At 49.9% G+C, this 23,729-nt stretch overlaps 2 protein-coding genes across 3 annotated transcripts in view; one reads left to right on the top strand and one right to left on the bottom strand.

Moving 5' to 3' along the window:
• Positions 1 to 8,506: 8,506 nt before the first annotated feature.
• Positions 8,507 to 15,543, bottom strand: ERAL1 (Era like 12S mitochondrial rRNA chaperone 1). Of its 2 annotated transcripts, none has more exons than XM_021928872.1 (10): positions 15,188 to 15,543; positions 13,793 to 13,920; positions 13,602 to 13,679; positions 12,373 to 12,422; positions 11,891 to 11,937; positions 11,389 to 11,501; positions 11,051 to 11,299; positions 10,762 to 10,911; positions 10,592 to 10,672; positions 8,507 to 9,144 (listed from the first exon to the last, which is right to left on the bottom strand). In XM_021928872.1, exons 1-10 carry the CDS (start codon positions 15,468 to 15,470, stop codon positions 9,022 to 9,024), a joined length of 1,302 nt encoding a protein of 433 aa, XP_021784564.1. In that variant the 5' UTR covers positions 15,471 to 15,543; the 3' UTR covers positions 8,507 to 9,021. The 2 variants fall into 2 exon arrangements, with proteins under 2 accessions (XP_021784564.1, XP_003912563.1); XM_003912514.2 differs by lacking the exon at positions 12,373 to 12,422 and adding an exon at positions 11,669 to 11,730.
• The window catches only part of FAM222B (family with sequence similarity 222 member B), a 111,065-nt gene continuing 102,804 nt past the window's right edge, over positions 15,469 to 23,729 (top strand). The window contains exon 1 of the mRNA XM_003912520.3: positions 15,469 to 15,555. The gene's annotated coding sequence lies outside the window, so the exon portion shown is untranslated. The remainder of the gene's footprint in view (positions 15,556 to 23,729) is intronic.

The following is a 23,729-nucleotide window of genomic DNA, read 5'->3' as shown; positions in this document are numbered from 1 at the left end:
TGCCTGTAGTCCCAGCTACTTGGGAGACTGAGGCAGGAGGATTGCTTGAGTCCAGGAATTCAAGGTTGCAATGTGCTGTGATTGTACCACTGCACTCCAGTCTCTGAAAAAAAAAAAAAAAAAAAGAGGTCTGATGGATGAGTGGAGTCTACCCGCATAAGCAGAAACACAGAAGGAATCCTTGCATCATTCAGGGGCTTTCTTACAGGATTTCACTGAATCTTGTTTGTTGTTTCTTTGGGACGGAGTTTCACTCTGTCACCCTAGCTGGACTACAGCGACGCAATCTCACCTCAATGCAGCCTCCACCTTCCAGGTTCAAGTGATTCTCCTGCCTCAGCCTCCTGAGTAGCTGGGATTACAGGTGCCCACCACCACACCCAGCGACCTTTTTTGTGTTTTTAGTAGAGGCGGGGTTTTGCCATGTTGACCAGGCTGGTCTCAAACTCCTAACTTCAAGGGATTGGTCTTCCAAAGTACTGAGATTACAGGTGTGAGCCACCGTGCCCAGCTAGATTTTACTAAATCTTCTGAAGGATCTTGTGAGGCAGGTATTATTTTCATCCCTATAATAGATAAGGAGGCTCAGAATCACATTACTGCTAACTGGCAGAACTTAGGTTTTATTCCATTGAAACTCAAAAGGGGCCTCACAAAGACACAAAATCTACCCTATTCCTAGCAGGTTTGTGCATAGAGCCAGGGTGTGAGTCTGGAGAACAAGGCTGTAGTTCTGCTCACTATGAAATTCGGGCCAAGCACTTCTTCCCTGAACCTTAGTTTCTCTATCGTGAAAATGGCATGCAGGTATCTTTTGGAGACTGATGGACATTGACAAAGCCCCCAGGAAAGCCATTCTTAGGACCCCACTCCCTGGAAGGGCTCCAGGGGCATCTGGGTACAGTGCGCAACATGCGCACTTCCTCATGGGGCTGAACGGCATAGAGAGTATAAGGGAACATATGCTTGAGCATATGTTGGACATTGTCTCAAGGGGTTGGCATCTGTTCCATCTAAGGCGTTCTTTGAACACCTCCCAGGATAAATCCCAGGTGCTGGGCCAGGGAGATGGTTCAGACAAGGTGCCCATTCATGGAATGGTTGGGGACAAATAAGGGAATTTGCCACAGTGTGATGAGGACAACAGTGAGACCTGCGAGGACCTGCATCCCAAGCCTGGACCTAGAGAGGCAAGTGTCAGGGAGGCTGAAGAGAAGCTTCACAGACCAGTCAAGATGAAGTGGAGCAGGCCTCTCTGACAAACTCCTAAATCTCAGGCCCCATTGACCACATGAGGGTAAGGATTAGAACGGTTTTCCAGGCTGGGTACAGTGGCTCACATGGGTAATCTCAACACTTTGGAAGGCCAAGGCAGAAGGAATGCTTACTCAATTACTCTTGAGAGGCTGAAGTAGGAGGATCCCTTGAGCCCAGAAGTGAGTTATGACCACACCACTGCACCACTGCACTCCAGCCTGGGCAATAGAATGAGACCCTGTCTTTTTATTATTTATGTATTTATTTATTTTTGAGACGGAGTTTCACTCTGTCACCCAGGCTGGAGTGCAGTGGCGTGATCTCGGCTCACTACAAGCTCTGCATCCCGGGTTCACGCCATTCTCCTGCCTCAGCCTCCCGAGTAGCTGGGACCACAGGTGCCCACCACCTCACCTGGCTAATTTTTTTGTATTTTTTTAGTAGAGATGGTGTTTCACTGTGTTAGCCAGCATGGTCTCGATCTCCTGACCTCGTGATCCACCCGCCTTGGCCTCTTAAAGTGCTGGGATTACAGGCATGAGCCAACGCGCCCAACCGACTCTGTCTTTTTAAAAAAAAAAAAAAGTGGCCGGGCAGGCGGATCACCTAAGGTCAGGGGTTCAAGACCAGCCTGGCCAACATGGTGAAACCCCATCTCTACTAAAAATACAAAAATTAGGGCCAGGTGCGGTAGTTGACGCCTGTAATCCCAGCACTTTGGGAGGTCAAGGCAGGCAGATCACGAGATCCAGAGATTGAGACCATCCTGGCCAACATGGTGAAATCCCGTCTCTACTAAAAATACAAAAATTAGCTGGGCATGGTCGTGGTTGCCTGTAGTCCCAGCTACTCGGGAGGCTGAGGCCAGAAAATCGCTTGAACCCAGGAGGCGGAGGTTGCAGTGAGCCGAGATTGTGCCACTGCACTCCAGCCTGGCAACAGAGCGAGACTCCGTCTCAAAAAACAAACAAAACAAAAAAAACGAAAAACCATTTTTCTAGCTTCTCAGAATTTCTCAAAGTCCTTTGTTCCTGAATGAGTTTTGCTACTGTCTGTGCTATGAGACATTGAATGAGAAGAGCATTGAATAACCATATTATTTGGCCTCCTTTTTTTTTTTTTTTTTTGGGGCAGATCTCGCTAACCTGTCACCAGGCTGGAGTGCAGTGGCAGGCTCCCGGCTCAACTCCGCCTCCCAGGTTCACGCCATTCTCCTGCCTCAGCCTCCGAGTAGCTGGGACTGGCTCCGCCACCCGCAGCCGACTGGTTTTGTATTTTTTAAGTGGGGTTTCACCATGTTAGCCAGGATGGTCTCGATCTCCTGACCTCATGATCCACCTGCCTCGGTCTCCCAAAGTGCTGGGATTACAGGCTTGAGCCACCGCGCCCGGCCATTATTTGGCCTCCTTTTATCCTTGTATAAAACTACTAATGTCATGAGACATAGTAAAGCAACCAAGAGGAAAATAAGAGTAATTCTATCCGCTGAATTTATTATTTATTTTTTAGAAACAGGGTCTCACTCAGCCAGCCTCCCAGTGCTGCTGCAATCACAGTTCACTGCAGTCTCAGTCTCCCGGTGTCAAGCAATCTTCCCACCCCAGCCTCCCAAGTAGCTAGGAATACAGGCATGTGCCACCACAGCTGGCTAATTTTTTTTTTTTTTTTTTTTGAGATGGAATTTTGCTCTTGTTGCCCAGGCTGGAGTACAACGGGGCAATCTCAGCTCACTGCTGCCTCCGCCTCTCGGGTTCAAGCGATTCTCCTGCCTCAGCCTCCTGAGTAGCTTGGATTACAGGCATGTGCCACCACGCCCGGCTAATTTTGTATTTTTAGTAGAGATGGGGTTTCTCCATGTTGATCAAGCTGGTCTCAAACTCCCGATCTCAGGTGATCCGCCCGCCTCGACCTCCCAAAGTGCTGGGATTACAGGTGTTGAGTTACCGCACTTGGCCCACAGGTGGCTAATTTTTAAATGTTTCTGGAGAGATGAGGTCTTCCTATGTTGCCGTGGCCAGTCCGAACTCCTGGGTTCAAGCGACCCCTCCTGCCTCAGCCACCTAAAGTGCTGGAATTATAGGCATGAGTCACTGCGCCCGGCCTGAATTTCTTTTTTTAATGTGTATGCTGCGTATCTCTATGTGTTATATGTCTGCGTACCTGTGGGCAGTGCACATGTGTGCATTTGTATGTGTGTGCTTTGCACATTATGTGTATCTGTCTGTGAGTGTCTACGGCTGCTTCCTGTTCCTCTTTGAGTCATGCATTGTTCCCCGATGCTGAGAGGTGGAGGGAACCCGCAAGCTTTGAACAATTCTCTCCTCCTCTCTGGCTTCAGTTTCTCTCCTATATAAATGGGAGACTTGAACTCCATGATTTTGAAGGACCTGTGCAGATCTGACCATCCTTAACTTCATCAATCACCATACACTTTAGGACTTCTTCCAAAAAAGACCTAAAGAACAATCAAGAGCTTAAAGCTGCAGTGGCAGGGGTTGAAGTTAGAAGGACAAAGGCCCCAGACTTGCCTCACTGGCCTCAGGAGAGACACGGAGCTCCTGGTTTGAAGCAAAAGCTGTCAGAATTTAAAAGTCAGGCCTAAGGCCCTAGCTCATGTCCTCCCACCCCTGTACTGGCCAGAGAGTCTCCGTGTGACTTGCAGAGAAAGAGAGGGATTCACATTCCAACTCCCTGTGGGGTACTGGGGAGGCAGAGAAGTGGAAGAACAACTATCCAGGAAGACAGCCCTGGGCGGGAAGTGAAGTGTCCTCAGCCCTGCTTTGACCCCTGCTGACTCCTGATAAACAGAAGGCTGCTGGGCCCCCCACCCTGATAGCCCAGTGTCTGCTTATCAGGGCCCCCTGACTATCCCACCCAGGCCCAGACTCTCCTCCAACCCACACCCTACTCACAGCAATCCCCACCCCTGGCCAGAGGCCACAGTCACAGGATCTCTGGCTGGTTGAGATAATCTCTCTCCTTTCCCTTCAGGACCCCTAGGTTCTGCCCATACTCACCTTTGGATTTGGCCCCCAGGGACTAGGCAGAAGTCTAGGAAGTAAGTGGCATGAAGCTTGCCCTAGTGCACAAAGCCCTCGCTCTGTTGAAGGAGCTTGAGCTGTCTGTGGGGTCTCTGAATAGAGGTGGCCTCACAGGAGAGACACAGGACAGGAAAGGGGGTCAGGGGAAGCAGGAGTGGACACAATGACAATGCCTCACCTGGCTGGGGCAGCTGGATTCATAATCTTTGTCACTCATCTTTTTTTTTTTAAACGGAGTCTCATTCTGTCACCCAGGGTAGATGGCAGTGGTGCAGTTTTGGCTCACAGCAACTTCCGCCTCTTGGGTTTAAGCAATTCTTGTGCCTCAGCCTCCTAAGTAGTTGGGATTACTGGTGCATGCCACCATGCTCAGCTAATTTTTTATATTTTTAGTAGAGATGGAGTTTCACCATGTTGGCCAGTCTGGTCTCGATCTCTTGATCTCAAATGATCCGCCCACCTCAGCCTCCCAAAGTGCTAGGATTATAGGCGTGAGCCACTGCACCTGGCCCTCACTCATCTTTCTGTATTTCTTTCTCTTTTTTTTTTTAATTTTTAATTTTTTATTTTTTTTGAGATAGAGTCTCACTCTGTCACCTAGGCTGAAGTGGTACAAACATGGCTCATTGCAACCTCGACTTCCCAGGCTAAAGTGATCCTCTCACCACAGCCCACCAAGTAGCTGGGACTATAGGCACATGCCACCACAACTGGCTAATTTGTTTGTTTGTTTGTTTTGTACTTTTAGTAGAGACGGGGTCTCACTATGTTACCCAGGCTGGTCTTGAACTCCTGGGCTCAAGCGATCTGCCCCCCTCAACCTCCCAAAGTTCTGGGATTACAGTCATGAGCCACCGTGCCTGGGTTCTCACTCATATTTCTGACTTGACTCTTACAACTTGGCAAGATGTGTATAACCACCAAAGCTCAGAGAAGTGTAATTTGTCCCCAGCCACACAGCCTGTGAGACAGAAGAAAGAAGTAAAGAAGGAAACTGACATTTGTTTCATATGTGTTAGAACCTGATCTGGGAGCTTGAGATGAGTGCTCATATCACCCTCTTCATCACTGTATAAGGTAGGTATTGACAGCTGCCATTTTAAATTTGAGGAAACTGAGGGTGGGAACACTTGGTCCAAAGTCACAGAGTTGGATGCAGCAGAGCTGAGACTGTCACTTGGGACCTGTCACCTCTCGACCTGGGTTCTCGCAATGGTCCCAGGTGGCTTTCAAGAATATTCCATGGGCTTTCAGATGTTCAAGGACAGGCCTTGTGGGGGTCCCTGAGTGAATGGGGTGAGGTGGGAATGAACTTGTTTGAACTCCTTCTGTTGACTGGCACCAGCAGCTGATCCCCTAGATCTGGCAACTCTGTGAACTGGAGACTATTGTTATTCCTATTTACAAATAAGAACAGCGAGGGTCCCAGAGAGAAAATGGCATACCTGAGAGAGCCACAGCTTTGTCCATCTGCCTCCTCAGGCCAAGGTCTCTCTCCTCCCCCACATTACATTAGGCTCAGCTTGATGTAGTCTGGAACATTTATTTAGTCGCTAATTATGTGATAGAAGTACATCAGTGAGCCGGGTGCGGTGGCTCACGCCTGTAATCCCAGCACTTTGGGAGGCTAAGGCGGGCGGATAGCCTGAGCTCAGGATTTCAACACTAGCCTGGGCAACACGGTGAAACCCTGTCTCTACTAAAAATACAAAAAATTAGCAGGGCATGGCAGCGAGTGCCTGTAGCCCCAGCTTCTCAGGAGGCTGAGGCAGGAGAATCACTTGAACCTGGGAGGTGGAGGTTGCAGTGAGCCGAGATTGTGCTACTGTACTCCAGCCTGGGCGACAGAGCAAGACTCTGGCTCAAAAAAACCAATCAACCAAACACACACAGAAGTACATCAGTGAATAAACAAGGCCCTCATGATTATTTACTTAATGTGAATAATCACACAAATAAATAAACCCCTATCAGGGGGACTTAAATGGTCTGGGAAGACTTCCCTGCAGAAGTAACACTTAGAGATGTGAAGAGGGAGGCTGTGGCTTGTGCCTGTAATCCCAGCACTCTGGGAGGCCATGTGGGCGGATCACTTGAACCCAGGAGTTTGAGAGCAGCCTAAGCAACATGGCAAAACTCTGTCTCCATTAAAAATACAAAAATTAGCCAGGTGTGGTGGTGTATGCCTGTAGTCCCAGCTACTTGGGAGGCTGAGGTGGGAGGATTACCTGAGCCTGGGGGGTCTGCAGTGAGCCGTGATCACACAACTGCATTCCAACCTGGGTGACAGAGTTAAATTGTCTCAAAAAAAGGAAGAAAAAAAAAAAGAGTTCTGAAGAGGTGCTAGGAGCTGACTAGACAAGAAAGGAGGGAAGACCATGCTAAGCAGAGGGTTACATGTGCCAGCGTGCTGTGGCCTCAGGAAATAGAACACCTCCACAGGACCCAGAAAAGGTTGGGTCTCTTCTCCCACTTCCATCCTGCTCTAGTCTGCCCCTGCAGAGGAAGGGAATAAACTGCCTTCCAGCACACAGACCAGATCTCTAGGTTAGGGAAGGGGGAAGGGCGTGTCCCCCAGAATGGGGATTCTAAACAGCGGAGGCCCTGCTTTGAGGTGCCTCTCCCCTACCCCAGAGGCAAAGAACCAAACAGTGTTAGGCTCTCACTGGATGTGCTTTGAGCTTTGAAAAGCAGACCCACAAGAGCTGGGGATTCAGCTGCTCTCAAATCTCCTAGCAGAGCAACCCTCAAGAGGACCTTGCCAGGGCAGTGCTAGGCAGAGTCTCTCTGCCTGCCTAGGTCTGGCCTCCTTGGGCTCATCATAAACACAGGCACAGGGGCTGGGAATAGAAATTTAGGCTAACAGGTAGTGTGAGCTCGGCTGCCAGACAGATGCTGGAGATCCAGCTGCCAGGACCCTTCCTGCCCTATAGAGATTCAACTAACACTGCCCACCACCACTGCAAAACAAAAAAAGCAAAAACGATAAACCTTCCACCAGGGATCTGACCAGCAATTAAATGCTGATGGATGGGATGAGGCTGTTCTTTCTCATTCCCAGCCCAGGAGAGATGACGAGTTTCTTGGAGATGGGAGTGAAGGGTGAACCTCAGGGTTAATGTGGTCCATGAGACAGTTGTGAAAAAAGGCCTTCTAGGGAGAGGGGCCAGTGACCCTTGTTTCGTGGACTCTAGCAGGGCAAGGGTTAAGAGGCAAGGCCAGGAGAAGTGCCCCACCCAGAGGAGGGACCGGTATGTTAAAAGGCAAGCAGCTCAAGGAAGAGGAAGGGACAGATCCTCCCCGCATCCAAAGGCCTCCTCAGTCTGCAGCTCCAGCTCTAGGTAAGTGCACCTTCTCTGGGTCTGTCTGCCTGTCTGCTTGTTGGTCTGACCAAAGGGAACCTTCTGCATCATTACGCCATCTCTGGCTTGTTTTAACACTGGCCCTGGATCCCTATGAGATCTCAACAGACCCTAGCTCCAGTCCCCTTCCCATAACCCACCTGGGCTGTGCCTGACCACAGAATCAAGGAGATGCTGGCCTGGGAGGGAGCCGTAGAGCAGGGAGCAGGGAGCTGTGTGTGTCCAGCCCTGACCTGTTCTGTTCTGCCCCCAGCCCCCCACAGTACTTTTCAAGCCATGCTTCCTGTACCCTCAGTGGGGCCCTGGCTGGGATATCATCATATACTGTAAGTTTGCGATGAGACACTACAGTATAGATGATGTACTAGTCCGGGCACCCCCAGCTCTGGAGCCTGACAAAGAGGACAGGAGAGATGCTGCAAGCCCAAGAAGCTCTCCGCTCAGCCTGTCACAGCCTACTGACTGCCAGGGCACTTGGGAATGGCAAGGAAACCGTTACCATTACTGAGTTTAGTAATGGTAAGGGTTCTCTTGCTATATCCAGAAAACGTGCCAGGAAGAGAACTCAGGACCCTGGAGCTGACTACTGGAAGGGAGACTCCAGCTCAAACAAGGCGGGGTGAGGGCATGGGATGGCGGGTAGGGGAGGGAATAGATACATGTTCTCTTTCCTGTTGTAAAGAAATAAAGATGAGGCCAGGCACAGTGGCTTAAGCCTGTAATCCCACCACTTTCAGAGGCCAAGGCAGGAGGATTTCTTGAGCCCAGGAGTTTGAGACCAGCCTAGACAACATAGTGAGACTCAGTCCCTAATATTAAAAAATAAAAATAAATAAATAAAAGGAATAAAGATGAGAACCAGAATGCCTGTCTTTTATTAGTATCCAAGACTGGGGAGAGGGATGGGGTGGGAGAGATCAAGAATTGGGGAGCAGATGGAAGGCGCTACCTCATTCAGGAGACACGAGTTCTTATCCAAGTTCAAGGTGAAGGAAGTGAGGGCGGGAAGAGAAAATCTCCCTACCAGCAACAGCGACTCAGGGAGAAACTCTGGGCCCATAGCTAGCTGGAGGTAGGGTGATATTGCTCCCACCAATGAGCCACCTTCTTAGCTACACCTTTGTAGCTGTGGTCCCAGGCAGAGGAACCACCTGGAAACTGAGCTAAGGCCAGTTCCTTCTTCCAACAGGAGACACAGCTGGGCAGGGACTGTGCAGACTCAGCAGGGCCAGGCCAGCTAGCAGCCAGTCAGTGTTCATGTCTCTCACCAGTCCCTGGAGGGTCCCCAGCCAAGGACAAATCTGGTCAGTTCCTGCCAGCAGCTTGAGCTGGAATGTCCTGGGAGGATCAGTAGAGGGTGGTCACTTGAGGAGCTTCACAGACAGGTGGATGTCAACATCACAGAGGAAGATGTTCATGAGGTCGCGGCCTGCCTCCTGCGCTATCTGGGAGATCACATGGCCCTTCGGACCAATCAGCAGTTTCTGAGGGTATATGAAAGAGAAGGAAGACAGGAATGATGGCACATGCCTGTAGTCCCAGCTATTCGGGGGGCTGAGGTGAGAGGATCCTTTGAGAACAGGAGTTTGAGTTCAGCCTGGGTAAAAGTGCAACTCCTCTTTAAAAAAAAGAGAGGGTGGCCGGGTGCGGTGGCTTATGCCTGTAATCCCAGCACTTTGGGAGGTTGAGGCGGGCAGATCACCTGAGGTCAGGAGTTCAAAACCAGCCTGGTCAACATGGTGAAACCCTGTCTCTACAAAAAATTAGCTGGGCATGGTGGTGGGCACCTGTAATCTTAGCTACTTGGGAGGCTGAGGCAGGAGAATCACTTGAACCCGAGAGGCAGAAGTTGCAGTGAGCTGAGATTGCACCTCTGCACCCCAGCCTGAGTGACAGAGCAAGACCCTGGCTCAAAAGAGATTAAAAAATTAAAAAAGGAGAGGGTTAGGTGCAGTGGCTCACGCCCATTAATCCCAGCACTTTCGGAGGCCAAGGTGGGTGGACTGCTTGAGATCAGGAGTTTGAGACCAGCCTGGGCAACATAGTGAAACCCTTTCTCTACAAAACTTTTTTTTAAATTAGCGGATGGTCAGGCGGCACTTTGGGAGGCTGAGGCAGGCGGACAATTTGAGTTCAAGAGTTCGAAACCAGCCTGGCCAACATGGTGAAACTTCGTCTCTACTAAAAATACAAAAATTAGGCCGGGCGCGGTGGCTCAAGCCTGTAATCCCAGCACTTTGGGAGGCCGAGACGGGCGGATCACGAGGTCAGGAGATCGAGACCATCCTGGCTAACACGGTGAAACCCCGTCTCTACTAAAAATACAAGAAAATTAGCCGGGCGAGGTGGCGGGCGCCTGTAGTCCCAGTTACTCGGGAGGCTGAGGCAGGAGAATAGCGTGAACCCGGGGGGGCGGAGCTTGCAGTGAGCCGAGATCGCGCCACTGCACTCCAGCCTGGGGCACAGAGCAAGACTCCGTCTCAAAAAAAAAAAAACAAAAAAAAACCCAAAAAATTAGCTGGGCATGGTGGTGGGCACCTGTAATCCCAGCTTCTTGGGAGGCTGAGGCAGGAGAATCACTTGAGCCCAGGAGGCGGAGGTTGCAGTGAGCAGAGATCGTGCCACTGCACTCCAGCCTGGGTGACAGAGTGAGACTTTGTCTCAAAAAAAATAAAAAATAAAAAAATTAGCTGATCCCAGCTCCTCAGGGGGCTGAGGCGGGAGGATTGCTTGAGCGTGGGAAGTCAAGGCTGCAGTGAGCTGTGATCCCACCACTGTACTCCAGCCTCAGTGACAGAGACTATCTCAAAAAAAAGAAAAGAAAAAGAAAAAAGAGAGAAGGACATGGTCCTGCTCTCAGGGCTCCAAGCTAGGGGAAGAACTCCTGTCAAACATAGTCTTGATCTCTCCTCTGAGCCTAATCTCACTTACCATATAAGATTCTTTGGGCACCAGAAGCTTCTGTTGGATAACCAGCTCCCCACCTGGTCCTTCCTCCCATACTGCCGTCTTCTGTACAGGGAGACAAAAGATTAGTCAGTCATACTCCTGGGTAAAGGTGTGTGTCTGGTAGAGAGCCCCCAGAACCCTTCACTCTGTACCTGCTGTACATTGTAAGGCACCTCCTGAGGCAGGTGCTCTAGGAGTTTCTCTCGGATAATGTTGGCGCAGATCTCTTCTGGTGTCTGGCTAGTGAGGACTGCACTGTGGTACTCCCAGGGCCCTGGCTGGGCCTGTGTCAGGAGGTATTGCTGTGGGAACAGAGGGAATAGATGGGCATCTTAATCCCAACCAAGACTTTTCTCCTCATTTTTGCTTCCAGGAGGAAATTAGAGGGCTGTCTTCATATGGTAGAAACCAAGGGCCAGGCTATGGCCAAGACTAACTGACCTTTAGTGTTTTCACATCCTCCTGGCTTAGGGCTGACAACATGAAGATCTCCTTGAAGTGGGGCCAGCCAATCCTCTGAGGGTTTCCCACAGATAGTGTGTTTGGGTCCTTAACTGCTGGGCTGGGGCAACGGGTACCAGGCTGTGAGTGGAAGGCCTGCCTCATCTCGAGCTTTTTGCCGTTGACCACACCTTCAGTGAGGGCTGCCGTGAGCTCCAGGAGAACTGACTTCCGCTTCAGACAATCTATCTGGACATGGGGGATGGGCAAAGGGTGTGTGGTCAGAGATAGGGGACTTGGAGGGAAGTAGACCCCTTCCTCGGATGGGTAGTGCTCACCTTGTTCATGACCAGGACACTAGGGATCTGGGAGAACTTGGTCAAGCACCTGAGCAACTGAGGGCTGAGCTGGTTCCGTGTCCACTTGTCCGAGACATCCACAAGAACCACAACTGGAAGATGGCAAGGCAAGAAGAAGGAAAAGGAAATGGTCACTCTTCCTCCTGCCCTGACAAAAACTTAACATGGTATGGGCTTGGCTTTCGCCCCACAAACTACTAGGGAATGAAAGGCCATGACCCCTGTAAACTGGGCTTAAGGTTCCCATCCTGAACCTAACCAAGATCAGCAGATTCCATGCTCTTCCATGGATCTTCCAACAAAGAGAGCTCCAGGTGATGCCTGAGGGACAGACATACATCAGTCAGGAAGGGTCTTATGACTCAGGCATTTCTGATGAGGGATGTTGTATGGTAAAGGGGTTTTCCAGCCCCTATAATGGAATCTCCCCACCCTGTTTCAGTACCTCCCCCCATATCCACCCCAATTCCACCACCATTACCTCTTCTGTTTACCAGGACTGATAATGCCAGGTGTGTCAAGTAGAATCTAAAATCAGGAAAGTGAGATACCCAGACCCCAGAAGAAAAGATTATGACTGGGAAGTGAGAGAGAGGCTACCTGCGATGTCAGGAGCCTGCCCTCCCTCCTCAGTCAAGCTATTATTGACTTTAGGTTTATATTTTGTTGTTTTTTTTTTTTTTGAGACGGAGTCTCACTCTGTCGCCCAGGCTGGAGTGCAGTGGTACCATTTTGGCTCACTGCAACCTCTGCCTCCTGGGTTCAAGCAATTCTCCTGCCTCAACCTCCTGAGTAGCTGGGATTACAGGTGTGCACCACCGCACCCGGCTAATTTTTGTATTTTTTTAGTAGAGACAGGGTTTCACCATGTTGGCCAGGCTGGTCTCGAACTCCTGATCTCAAGTGATCCACCCGCTTTGGCCTCCCACAGTGCTGGGATATGTGCACTGCACCCAGGCTGACCTTAGGTTTTTACCATTCTGCTTTGATGGCATCTTGGAGAAAGACGATGACTGTGAATATAAGGAAGATTAGGAAACAGTAAACAGAACGAAATCGGCTGGGCGTGGTGGCTCATGCTCATAATCCCAGCACTTTGGGAGGCCGAGGCGGGTGGATCACCTGAGGTCAGGAGTGTGTTCTTTTTTGTTTTTACTGTGATTTTTTGGAGACGGAGTCCCGCTGTGTCGCCCAGGGTGGAGTGCAGTGGCCGGATCTCAGCTCACTGCAAGCTCCGCCTCCCGGGTTTTTACGCCATTCTCCTGCCTCAGCCTCCCGAGTAGTCGGGACTACAGGCGCCCGCCACCTCGCCCGGCTAGTTTTTTGTATTTTTTAGTAGAGACGGGGTTTCACCGTGTTAGCCAGGATGGTCTCGAACTCCTGACCTCGTGATCCGCCCATCTCGGCCTCCCAAAGTGCTGGGATTACAGGCTTGAGCCACCGCGCCCGGCCAGGTCAGGAGTTTTGAGACCAGACTGGCCAACATGGTGAAACCCCATCTCTACCAAAAATACAAAATTAGCCGGGCGTGGTGGCACATGCCTGTAGTCCCAGCTACTCGGGAGGCTGAGGCAGGAGAACTACTTAAACCCGGGAGGCAGAGGTTGTGGTGAGCTGAGATTGTGCCACTGAACTCCAGCCTGGGCAACAAGAGTGAAACTCCATCTCAAAAAAAAAAAAAGAGAATGAAATCTTTCTGACTAGATGCCAGGGGAGGGCAAGGTAGAGACAGAACTGTACCATGCCTAAAGGAAGAGGAAACCCCCTTTCCTGGCCGGGCATGGTGGCTCACGACTGTAATCCCAGCACTTTGGGAGGCCGAGGCAGGCTGATCACGAGGTCAGGACATCAAGACCATCCTGGCTAACATGGTGAGACACCGTTTCTACTAAAAATACAAAAAATTAGCCAGGTATAGTGGCGGGCGCCTGTAGTCCCAGCTACTTGGGAGGCTGAGGCAGGAGAATGGCGTGAACCCAGGAGGTGGAGCTTGCAGTGAGCCAACATAGAGTCACTGAACTCCAGTCTTGGTGATAGAGTGAGACTCCATCTCCAAAAAAAAAGAAAAAAAGAAACCCCCTTTCCTCAGATAAATGAATGTAACCATCATCTTCTTCAAGGCTGATGGTAAGGGAGACCCTCTTAGCTTCACCCCCTGTCCTGTTTCAAGGACTCCCTTTGTAGGTACCCACCACCTGGGTCTCCTTCTCTGTGATGACCCCCAGAGCTTGGCAGCGAGTGGTATGCACCTTCTTGGAAACAGGGAACACCTGCCATGAACAAAGGAGTCTCAGTGAGGTACCAGATCCCTTCAAGACCATTCCTGAAGGCATGGCAAGAAGTAAAAGATGTAAAGGGTAGGATGGTCAAGGGTGTAGCATACCTTTCGGCCCAGTAGCTGGTTGGAGAGTGTTGATTTCCCTGCATTCGGGGCTCCCAGGAGGACTACTCGTAGGACCCGGGGATTCTCAGGCATATCAGGGTGATGGACCAAGAGGAGATCCTGCTCATCTATGTGCAAGTGGGAAGAGGCGTGAGACACAGTGGAATCTGGATTTCCTGTCGGGTGCTTGTTTCTGCCCGCCCACAAAGGGAGCAAGGATACAAAATTAGTGCACCAGGTTGAAGGCACCTAGACCTGACTTTGAGACTTTGGCCCTTAATTTACATTAATTTATAAAGTAACTCTCTGAGCCCTTTAGTTTTCTCCTATGTAAAATCGAGTTGATATTAATGGTACCTACTTACCAGCTTATAATTTTTTTGATGACTAGCAATTGTGTAAAACAACTCAGCACAATGCCTGGCACTTAATAGTCAATTACTGCATGTAATTCTAATGTGTAGCTGTGCCTGAGAAGTGTATGTACATTTAAGCAAGCTGGACTACACAAAGCCAGATAATTCCTCAGCCGTCATTCTCTCACACTACTAAGGGTGCTATGAAGGCTCTGCAAGCTTTCCCAGTCTTTTTTTTTTTTTTTTTTTCTGAAGGAGGGACGGGAGGCAGGGCTAGGGGTCAAGAAGGGAGAGGGATGGCCGGGCGCGGTGGCTCAAGCCTGTAATCCCAGCACTTTGGGAGGCCGAGACGGGCGGATCACGAGGTCAGGAGATCGAGACCATCCTGGCTAACACAGTGAAACCCCGTCTCTACTAAAAGTACAAAAACTTAGCCGGGCGAGGTGGCAGGCGCCTGTAGTCCCAGCTACTCGGGAGGCTGAGGCAGGAGAATGGCGTGAACCCGGGAGGCAGAGCTTGCAGTGAGCTGAGATCCGGCCACTGCACTCCAGCCTGGGTGACAGAGCGAGACTCCGTCTCAAAAAAAAAACAAAAACAAGAAGGGAGAGGGCCCAGTCTTTTTATATTGTCTCCTTATGACACCATTTTGCAATGACCAGTTTGTGTCCAGTCTCCAATACCGGACTATGAAGAATAAAGTGTGCTATTTTCCAGGTGCAACTGTGTCTTGACAAGTAGATGAAGCCCAACATGCATTTATTGGATCAAATTTGCTTCCCATGTCAGGGTGCAGAGCCATAGTTCTGCTTTGTCTGTGGCCCTTCAATCTCATGCTCTTTAGTGAGCGCCTCTGGTTGTGACCAGATCGTTTCCTTCTCCGACTCAAACTGTTATTTCTCTCCTGTGAGATTTTTCATTGCTCGTCCCTGTCAGGGCCTCAACATCGTTTTCTATAAAATAGAATCGAAGACAATATCCCCAGAAACCTTTCAGTGCTAAAAACGTGACAGTTCCGGGCAAACCTATCAGGGCTCTTTACCTCTGTGCATGGACACCGCGGGGACGCAAGAAGTCACCGAACTGTCGCGCTGAGAGGATCCGAGGAAGTGGTCCAGGGCAGAGCCCTGGCCATAATTCCGAGAAGCCGAAGCTAAGCGGGGACCAGAGAAAGCGGACCCCGCAACGCAGGACACGCACCTCCGTTGGAAGCTTAAGTGTGAGGAAAAAGGGATCACCCGCTCCCTCGCGACATGAGGGCCCACCTGCCAGACCCTTAACACCGCTTGAACAAGCCCAGCCCCGCGCCAACTGGAGGCAGCCATTACAGCCGCAAGGCACTCCGGGAACCGACCAAGAGCGTTCCTACGATTGAACGGAGCGGCTGACGAACCAGCGAGTAGGAGAGAGGTAGGTCGGCCCAAATGGAAAGCCGAGACACAGGGGATGTGGGCGGGAGGAGGAACCGCTCTGGAGACTGGTCGAGGCAAAGGAAGGGGGGAAATGTGTATTTAGAGTCTGTGCAAGCATGGTGGTAGTTTTGGACTCCCTTACACAACGTATTTTTTTCTTCTGCCAAAGTTTTGTAAAAGGCCCTTCTGGCCACGTCTCCTAAACTACATTTCCCATGAGGCCAAATAGCAGAAATCGTCCTTCCATCGAGGGAGGAATGGTTGTGGGACTGGTAGGGGGCGCTGTTCCGCCTGTCCCCATAAGGGTTTTGTTGTTGTTTGTTCCTAGTCCTTTTCATCCTTTGGCCTGCAGGATCCTCTCCCAGCCTTACTTTGCCTTGCCCTAGAGGTCAGCGGTGGCCCCGGGCTGTCTGCACCTTTGCTTTCTACTAGGCTCCTGCAAGGAGTGGTCCTTGGGTCGGTGTTTGGGATGAAGAGCAGGTGTGGATTTCCCTCCTGTAAGCTTCGGCTACTGTCTCCTATCTGAGGTCATTCCTTTATGGAGAAAAAACAGAGGGTTTGCAAAGGAGGAAGAAGCAGCTTAGCCACCTAAGCTCTCCTAGACCGCTCTAGCAGCCAGAGAAACTCCATTTACCTTGGTCTGTTTGAGGCCTTGAGCCCTCTTCATCCTTTGTAGCCTCTAAATCAAACACTTGAAACAGAGATACACCTTGGTAGAGGGGAGTTTAGGAAAGAAGGTTCTTAGAGTCAGTGCTCATTCTGTTGCCCAGGCTGGAGTGCAGTGGCATGATCATAGCTCACTGGAACCTGAAACTCTTGGGTTCAAGCGATCTTCCAGTTTCAGCCCTCTTGAGTGGCCAGGACTACAGGCATGTGCTAACATGCCTGACTGTGGAGGAAGATGTATAAAGCATCTACTAGCAAGCTCTGTCCCGTGCTGGGGATACATCAGTGAACAAAACAGACAGAAATCTCTATCACGGGACTTCGGGGACCTCATCTCTAAAATAACAAAAATATGACACAATACAGTATAACAACTATTTATATAGCACTTACATTGTATTAGATATTATAAGTAATCTAGAGATGACTTAAAGTCATCTCTTACTACAAGAGAATCAGCAGATTTTGGTATCCATAGGATGGGAGGGTGGAAATTATAGTATCTAAATTCCCTGGGAAGACACAACTGTATATTCTGGCTATCCTCAATTTCTCTCCTCCCATTCTCTCTTTTATTTTATTTTTTTTTTTTGAGACAGGGTCTTGCTCTGTCACCCAGACTGGAGTGCAGTGGTGCAATCATGGCTCAAGCATTCCTCCCACCTCAACCCCACTAGTAGCTGTGACTGCAGACCTGCTGCCACCATGCCTAGTAATTCCTTTTTTTTTTTTGAGATGGAGTTTCGCTCTTGTTGCCCATGCTGCAGTGCAATGGCACGATCTTGGCTCACTGCAGCTACACCTCCGGGTTCAAGAGTGATTTTTCTGCCTCAGCCTCCGGTAGCTGGGATCCACAGGCATGCACCACCTCACGCCTGGCTAATTTTGTATTTTCTTTTTTTTTTTTTTTTTTTTTTGGGGAGCCCGGTCTTGCTCTGTCACACCCAGGCTGGAGTGCAGTGGCGGATCTCCAGCTCACTGCAAGCTCCTCCTCTTGGAGTTCAAGCCATTCTCCTGCCTCCAGCCTCGAGTAGCTGGGACTACAGGCACCCAGCCACTTAGCCCGGCTACTTTTTGTATTTAGTAGAGGCAGGGGTTTCACCGTGTTAGCCAGGATGTTCGATCCTCCTGACCTCGTGATCCGCCCGTCTAGGCCTTCCAAAGTGCTGGGATTACAGGCAGGCCGCAGCGCCCGGCCTAATTTGTATTTTCAGTAGAGACAGGGTTTCTCCATGTTGGTTAGGTTGGTCTCGAACTCCCAACCTCAGGTGATCCACCCACCTTGGCCTCCCAAAGTGCTGGGATTACAGGTGTTAGATACCATGCCCAGCGCTAATTTTTAAATCTTTTGCAGAGACAGATTCTCACTATGTTGCCCAGGCTAGTCACGAACTCCTGGCCTCAAGTGATCCTCAGCCTCGGCCTCCCCAAGTGCTGAGTTTACAGGCATGAGACACCATGCCTGGCCTTTCCCCAGATATTTTTGTTCTTCAGTTGGTTGAATTCCTGGATGCTAAATCCTTGGATATTGAGGACCAATACTGAACAGGAGAGGGCTGTGGGGTTAATAGAGGATTTTCTTTTCTTTTTTAAGATGAAACTTTTATTTTTTTTGAGACGGAATCTGGCTCCCCTAGGCTAGAGTGCAATGGTTGAATCTCACTGCAACCTCTGCCTCCCAGACTCAAGCAATCCTCCTTCTTCAACCTCCCAACTAGCTGGGACTATAGACGCGGGCCACCACACCCAGCTAATTTTTTGGTAATTTTTTTGTGCAGATGTGGTTTCACCATGTAGCCCAGGTTGGTCTTGAACTCCACCTACTCCACCTCCCAAAGTGCTGAGATTACAGGCGTGAGTCACTGTACCTGGCTGAACATTTTTTTTTTTCTTTTTTGAGATGGAGTCTTGCTCTGTTGCCCAGGCTGGAGTGCAGTGGCACCATCTCGGCTCACTGCAAGTTCTGCCTCCTGGGTTCATGCCATTCTCCTGTCTCAGCCTCCCGAGTAGCTGAGACTACAGGCGCCCACCACCATGCCTGGCTAATTTTTTGTATTTTTAGTAGAGTGGGTGTTTCACTGTGTTAGCCAGGATGGTCTCGATCTCATGACCTCGTGATCCACCCACCTTGGCCTCCCAAAGTGCTGGGATTATAGGCATGAGCCACTGCACCGGGCCACATTGCTTTTTAGTTAAAAAAAAATGTTTTGAGACACAATCACTCTGTTGTCTGGGCTGGAGTATAGTGGTGCAATTTTGGTGCACTGCAACCGCCACCTCCTGGGCTCAGGTGATTCCCCTGTCTTAGCCTCCCAGGTAGCTACAGATGTGCACGATCATGCCCAGCTAATTTCTGTTTTTGGTCTTTTTTTTGAGACGGAGTCTTGCTCATCGCCCAGGTTGGAGTGCAGTGGTGTGATCTTGGCTCACTGCAACCTCCACCTCCCTGGTTCAAGTGATTCTCCTGGCTCAGCCTCCCGCGTAGCTGGGATTACAGGTCCCCGCCACCACACCGGCTAATTTTTGTATTTTTAGTAGAGACAGGGTTTCACCATGTTGGCTAGGCTGGTCTTGAACTCCTGACCTCATGATCCGCCCGCCTCAGCCTCCCAAAGTGCTGGGTTTACAGGGATAAGTCACCATGCCTAGCCTAATTTCTGTATTTTTTTATAGAGACAGGCTCTCACCATGTTGCCCAGACTGGTTGTCTTCTTCTTTTTTTTTTTTTTTTTTGAGACTCCCAGGCTGGAGTGAAATGGCACAATCTCATCTCACTGCAACCTTTGTCTCCCAGGTTCAAGCGATTCTCTTGCCTCAGGCTCCCAAGTAGCTGGGGTTATAGTCTTCTGCCACCACACCTGGCTAATTTTTTGTATTTTTAGTAGAGATGGAGTTTCACCATGTTGGCCAGGCTGGTCTCGAACTCCTGACCTCAGGTGATCCACCTGCCTCGGCCTCCCAAAGTGATGAGATTACAGGTGTGGGCCACCGTGCCTGGCTTGGCCCAGGCTGGTCTTGAACTCATGGGCTCAAGTGAGCCACCTCCTTTGGCCTCCCAAAGTGCTGAGATTACAGGTGTTAGCTACTGCCCCTAGCCTTGGAACATTTTTTTTTTTTTTTTTGAGACGGAGTTCAGCTCTGTCACCCAGGCTGGAGTGCAGGGCTGTGGACCAGCTCACTGTAAGCTCCTCCCCGGTTTACACCATTCTTCCTGGCTCAGCCTCCCGAGTAGCTGGACTACAGGCGCCTGCCACCTCACCTCGCTAGTTTTATTTTGTATTTTTAGTAGAGACGGGTTTCACTGTTAATCCAGGATGGTCTTGATCTCCCTGACCTGTGATCCACCGCCTCGCCTCCCAAAGTGCTGGGATTACAGGCTTGAGCCACCAACATTTCCGCCCATTTTTTTTTTTTTTTTTTTTTTTTTTTGAGATGGAGTCTCCCTCTGTTGCCCAGGCTGGAGTGCAGTGGTGCAATCTCAGCTCACTGCAACTACCACCTCCCGGATTCAAGCAATTCTTCTGCCTCAGCCTCCTGAGTACCTGGGATTACAGGTACACCCCACCAAGCCCGCCTAATTTTTGTAGTTTTAGTAGAGACGGGGTTTCACCATATTGGGCCAGCCATTCTCAAACTCCTAACCTCAGATCCTCACTACTTTGGCCTCCTAAAGCTAGATTACAGGCGTGAGCCACCACGCCTAGCAGAACATTTTAAAAAAATCTTTGATTTTTATAGAAAGAACCTGTTCAAAACTTGCCAGACACCGCACACGAGAAGTTTCCAGAACCACAATGATGAAAAAATTGGAATTGAAGCCAGTGGGGAGCCAAGTCAGTATTTGGGAGGCCGAGCGGGATCACGAGGTCAGGAGAGAAGATTATCCTGGAAGACCCCGCTCTGTTTTCAGGTCAAGGGGTTCAGCTCGGTGGCTGGCGCCAGTCTCAGCTACTTGGGGAGGTGCTGAGGCGAGAATGGCGTGAAATCTGGGAGGTGGGCTGTAGTGGTCGAGATCACGCCATCGGGGTATCTGTGCCTGGTTAATAGCGCAGACTGTTCAAAAAAAAAAAAAAAAAAACTAAAACTGACAGACAGAAGAAAATGTGCAAACAGAACTGACCAACAACAAACAGAACAAAAATACCCCAGGCTAAACTGTCTCAAAATCAAGGTCCCAGTTGACCAGAGGATTCTAAAGAAACTCATGTGGCCAAGAGTGAGGAGACCCCAATGCCTGAGCAAGTACCCAGAGTGGAAGGAAAAACAATTCAGATATTCAAACCACAGTCCCTACCCACTGGCCCCTCACGCTGTCAAGAGTGAGGCAAAGGGCTTCACAGCTTTATGGGGCAGAGAAGAGAGTGATGACAATAACTTGAATAATGGGAGGAGGGGTTTTTTTTTTTTTGAGACAGAGTTTCACTCTTGTTGGCCAGGTTGGAGTGCAATGGCACGACCTTGGCTCACTGCAACCTCCGCCTCCCGGGTTCTAGGTGATTCTCCTGCCTTAGCCTCCTGAGTAGCTGGGATTAGAGGCATGTGCCACCATGCCTGGCTAATTTTTTGATTTTTTTTTTTTTTTTTTTTTTTTTTTTGAGACGAGTCTCGCCTGTCACCCAGGTTGGAGTGCAGTGGCCGGATCTCAGCTCACTGCAAGCCCGGCCTCCCCGGTTCACTTCATTCTCCTGCCTCAGCCTCCTCGGGAAAGAAGCTGGGGCTACAGGCGCCTCACCACCTCGCTCGCTAGTTTTTTGTATTTTTAGTAGAGACGGGTTTCACCGTGTTAGCCAGGATGGTCTCGATCTCCTGACTGCAGATCCGCCTGCCTCTCGCCTCCCAAAGTGCTGGGATTACAGGGTTTGAGCCACCGCTACCGCCTGATTTTAATAGAGACGGGGTTTCTCCATGTTGGTCAGGCTGGTCTCGAACTCCCAATCTCAGGTGATCCACCCTCCTCAGCCTCCCAAAGTGCTGGGATTACAGGTGTGAGCCACTGCACCTGGTGAGGAGGGGAATTTTTATATTTCAACTTTTTGTTTTCTCTTCCCTTATAGGGGAAGAGGAGAGAGTGGTAGCTTGAAGTTAAGGAGAAAACAGTGATTTTTTTTCTTCTTCTTTAATGTAGAAAACATCTAGGAATGGCAGGCTGTCATGAAAAAAAATGCCAAATTTGGCCAATTCCTAAAGGGAGGTGGGCGCTTGTGTGGGTTGGTTATGAGAGGTACCAGCCTTGGGTGTTGCAGCCTCTTGGAAGAAAACACTCCGGATACAAATATTTGGCGGTGAGAGAGTAGAAGGGGGGCCAGAATGGGGAACCCTTAAGTGGTACCAAAATTAGCTGCCGCCTGCTCCCGGCTGGTGAGTTCCTGGGGTGTAGAGAGTAGCAGAGGAGGAATTGGGGTCAAAGAGAAAATAGAGATGCTGATGAAAAAAAAAAACAAAAAACTCTACTCAAGGCTCCATGGCCCTGGGTCTGAAGAGTAGAAAACTGCTAAGTGTCAATTACAGTGCTTTCTTGAGTCATCCCCCACAGAACCTGAGCTCAGTTCTGGTGGAGAATCAATGCTGCCTGGACTGGGGGTATGAGCTGGTGGCCCAGTCTAGACTCTTGGCTCCCAGGGGAGAGGGGAAGGGGGCGTCCCCTGCTGGAGACTATATATATGACAACAGCATATATTCCTGTATTTGAACCACTGTGGGTTTTCTGAGCCATTTCCCTACTTGAATTTCTTTTTTTTCTTTCTTTGAGGCAGAGTCTTGCTCTGTCACCCAGGCTAGAGTGCAGTGGCCCAATCTCGGCTCACTGCAAACTCCGCCTCCCTGGCGGTTCTTCTGACAGGGAGATTCAAACGATTCTCTTGCCTCAGCCTCCCAAGTAACTGGGATTACAGGCACCCACCACCACACCAGCTAATTTTTGAGACGGAGTCTCGGGCCTGTCACCCAGGCTGGAGTGCAGTGGTCGGATCTCTGCTCACTGCAAGTCTGCTTCTCCCGGGTTTCATTTATTCTCCTGGCTCAGCCTCCCCGGTAGCTGGGACTACAGGCCGGGCCACCTCGGGCCCGGCTAGTTTTTGTACTTTTTAGTAGAGACAGGGTTTCACCGTGTTAGCTGGTGATGGTCTCGACCTCCTGACCTTGTGGGATCCGCCTGGGCTCGCCTCCCAAAGTGCTAGGATTACAGGCTTGAGCCACCGCGCTCGCCTGCTAATTTTTAAATTTTTAGTAGAGACGAAGTTTCACCATCTTGGCCAGGCTGGTCTTGAACTCCTGACCTCGTGATCCACCTTCCTTGGTGTCCCAAAGTGCTAGGATTACAGGCGTGAGCCACCGTGCCTGGGCCCCTACTTGAATTTCTTACCAAGGGCAGAATAGTGGATTTTTCCCCCCTGCCAATCATTAATTCATTATATACAATATGGTTATCCATAGAAACACCCCTACTCCAAACTCAGACTATGTGGATGGATAAGGCTTACTCCAGGCAGGGAGCACACAACCCGGAACCAACTCAATCAGCATATAACATTCTCTTGCCCATGATGATTGTTTTAGGGATGGGCATATAACCCAAGGAGATAAAAGGTACAAGGAGAATTTTGCTTCTTTCCCACTGGAGCTGGATGTAAGAAGACATAATATCTGGAGCTGCTGCAGTCATGTCGATACCAGAAGGGGAGAGCCAACCCAGAGAAAGATGTCATTTATTCACTCACTCAACAAAAATCTATTGAGTACTTGCTATGTGCCAGACACTGTTCTAGGGCTTAAGTCACCCACTTCAGCCTTCCAAAGTGCTGGGATTTCAGACATGAGCCAACATGCGCAGACCCCATCTGCTTCTCTCTCCTCCATCTTCACTACACTATTTTGTTTTTCTTTAATTAATTAATTAATTTATTTTTGAGATGGAGTCTTGCTCTGTCGCCCAGGCTGAAGTGCAGTGGCACAATCTCTGCTCACTGCAACCTCCACTTCCCAGATTCAAGCAATTCTCCTGCCTTAGCCTCTGGAGTAGGTGGGATTACAGGCGTACACCACAATGCTTGGCTAATTTTTTGTATTTTTAGTACAGACAGGGTTTCTCCATGTTGGCCAAACTTGCCTCGAACTCCTGACCTCGTGATCCGCCTGCCTCAGCCTCCCAAAGTGCTGGGATTATGGGCATGAACCACCACGCACGGCCCACTACACTACACTATTTTAGTAAGAAAGATAAAGTTACACCTTGTAACTTGGGGTCAGGGAAGTTTTAGATTTTTTCTTTTTCCTTTTTTTTTTTTTCTTTTGAGACGGAGTCTCTCTCTGTCATTCAGGCTGGAGTGCAGTGGCACTATCTCAACTCACTGCAACCTCTGCCTCCGGGGTTTAAGTGATTTTCCTGCCTCAGCCTCCTGAGTAACTGGGATCACAGGCATGTTCCACTACACCCGGCTAATTTTGTATTTTTAGCAGAGACGGGGTTTCTCCATGTTGGTCAGGCTGGTCTCAAACTCCCGACCTCAG

The sequence above is a fragment of the Papio anubis genome, chromosome 17, assembly GCF_008728515.1.
Source record: "Papio anubis isolate 15944 chromosome 17, Panubis1.0, whole genome shotgun sequence".
Classification (NCBI taxonomy): Eukaryota; Metazoa; Chordata; class Mammalia; order Primates; family Cercopithecidae; genus Papio; species Papio anubis.
This window is presented reverse-complemented; position numbering and strand designations above follow the sequence as displayed.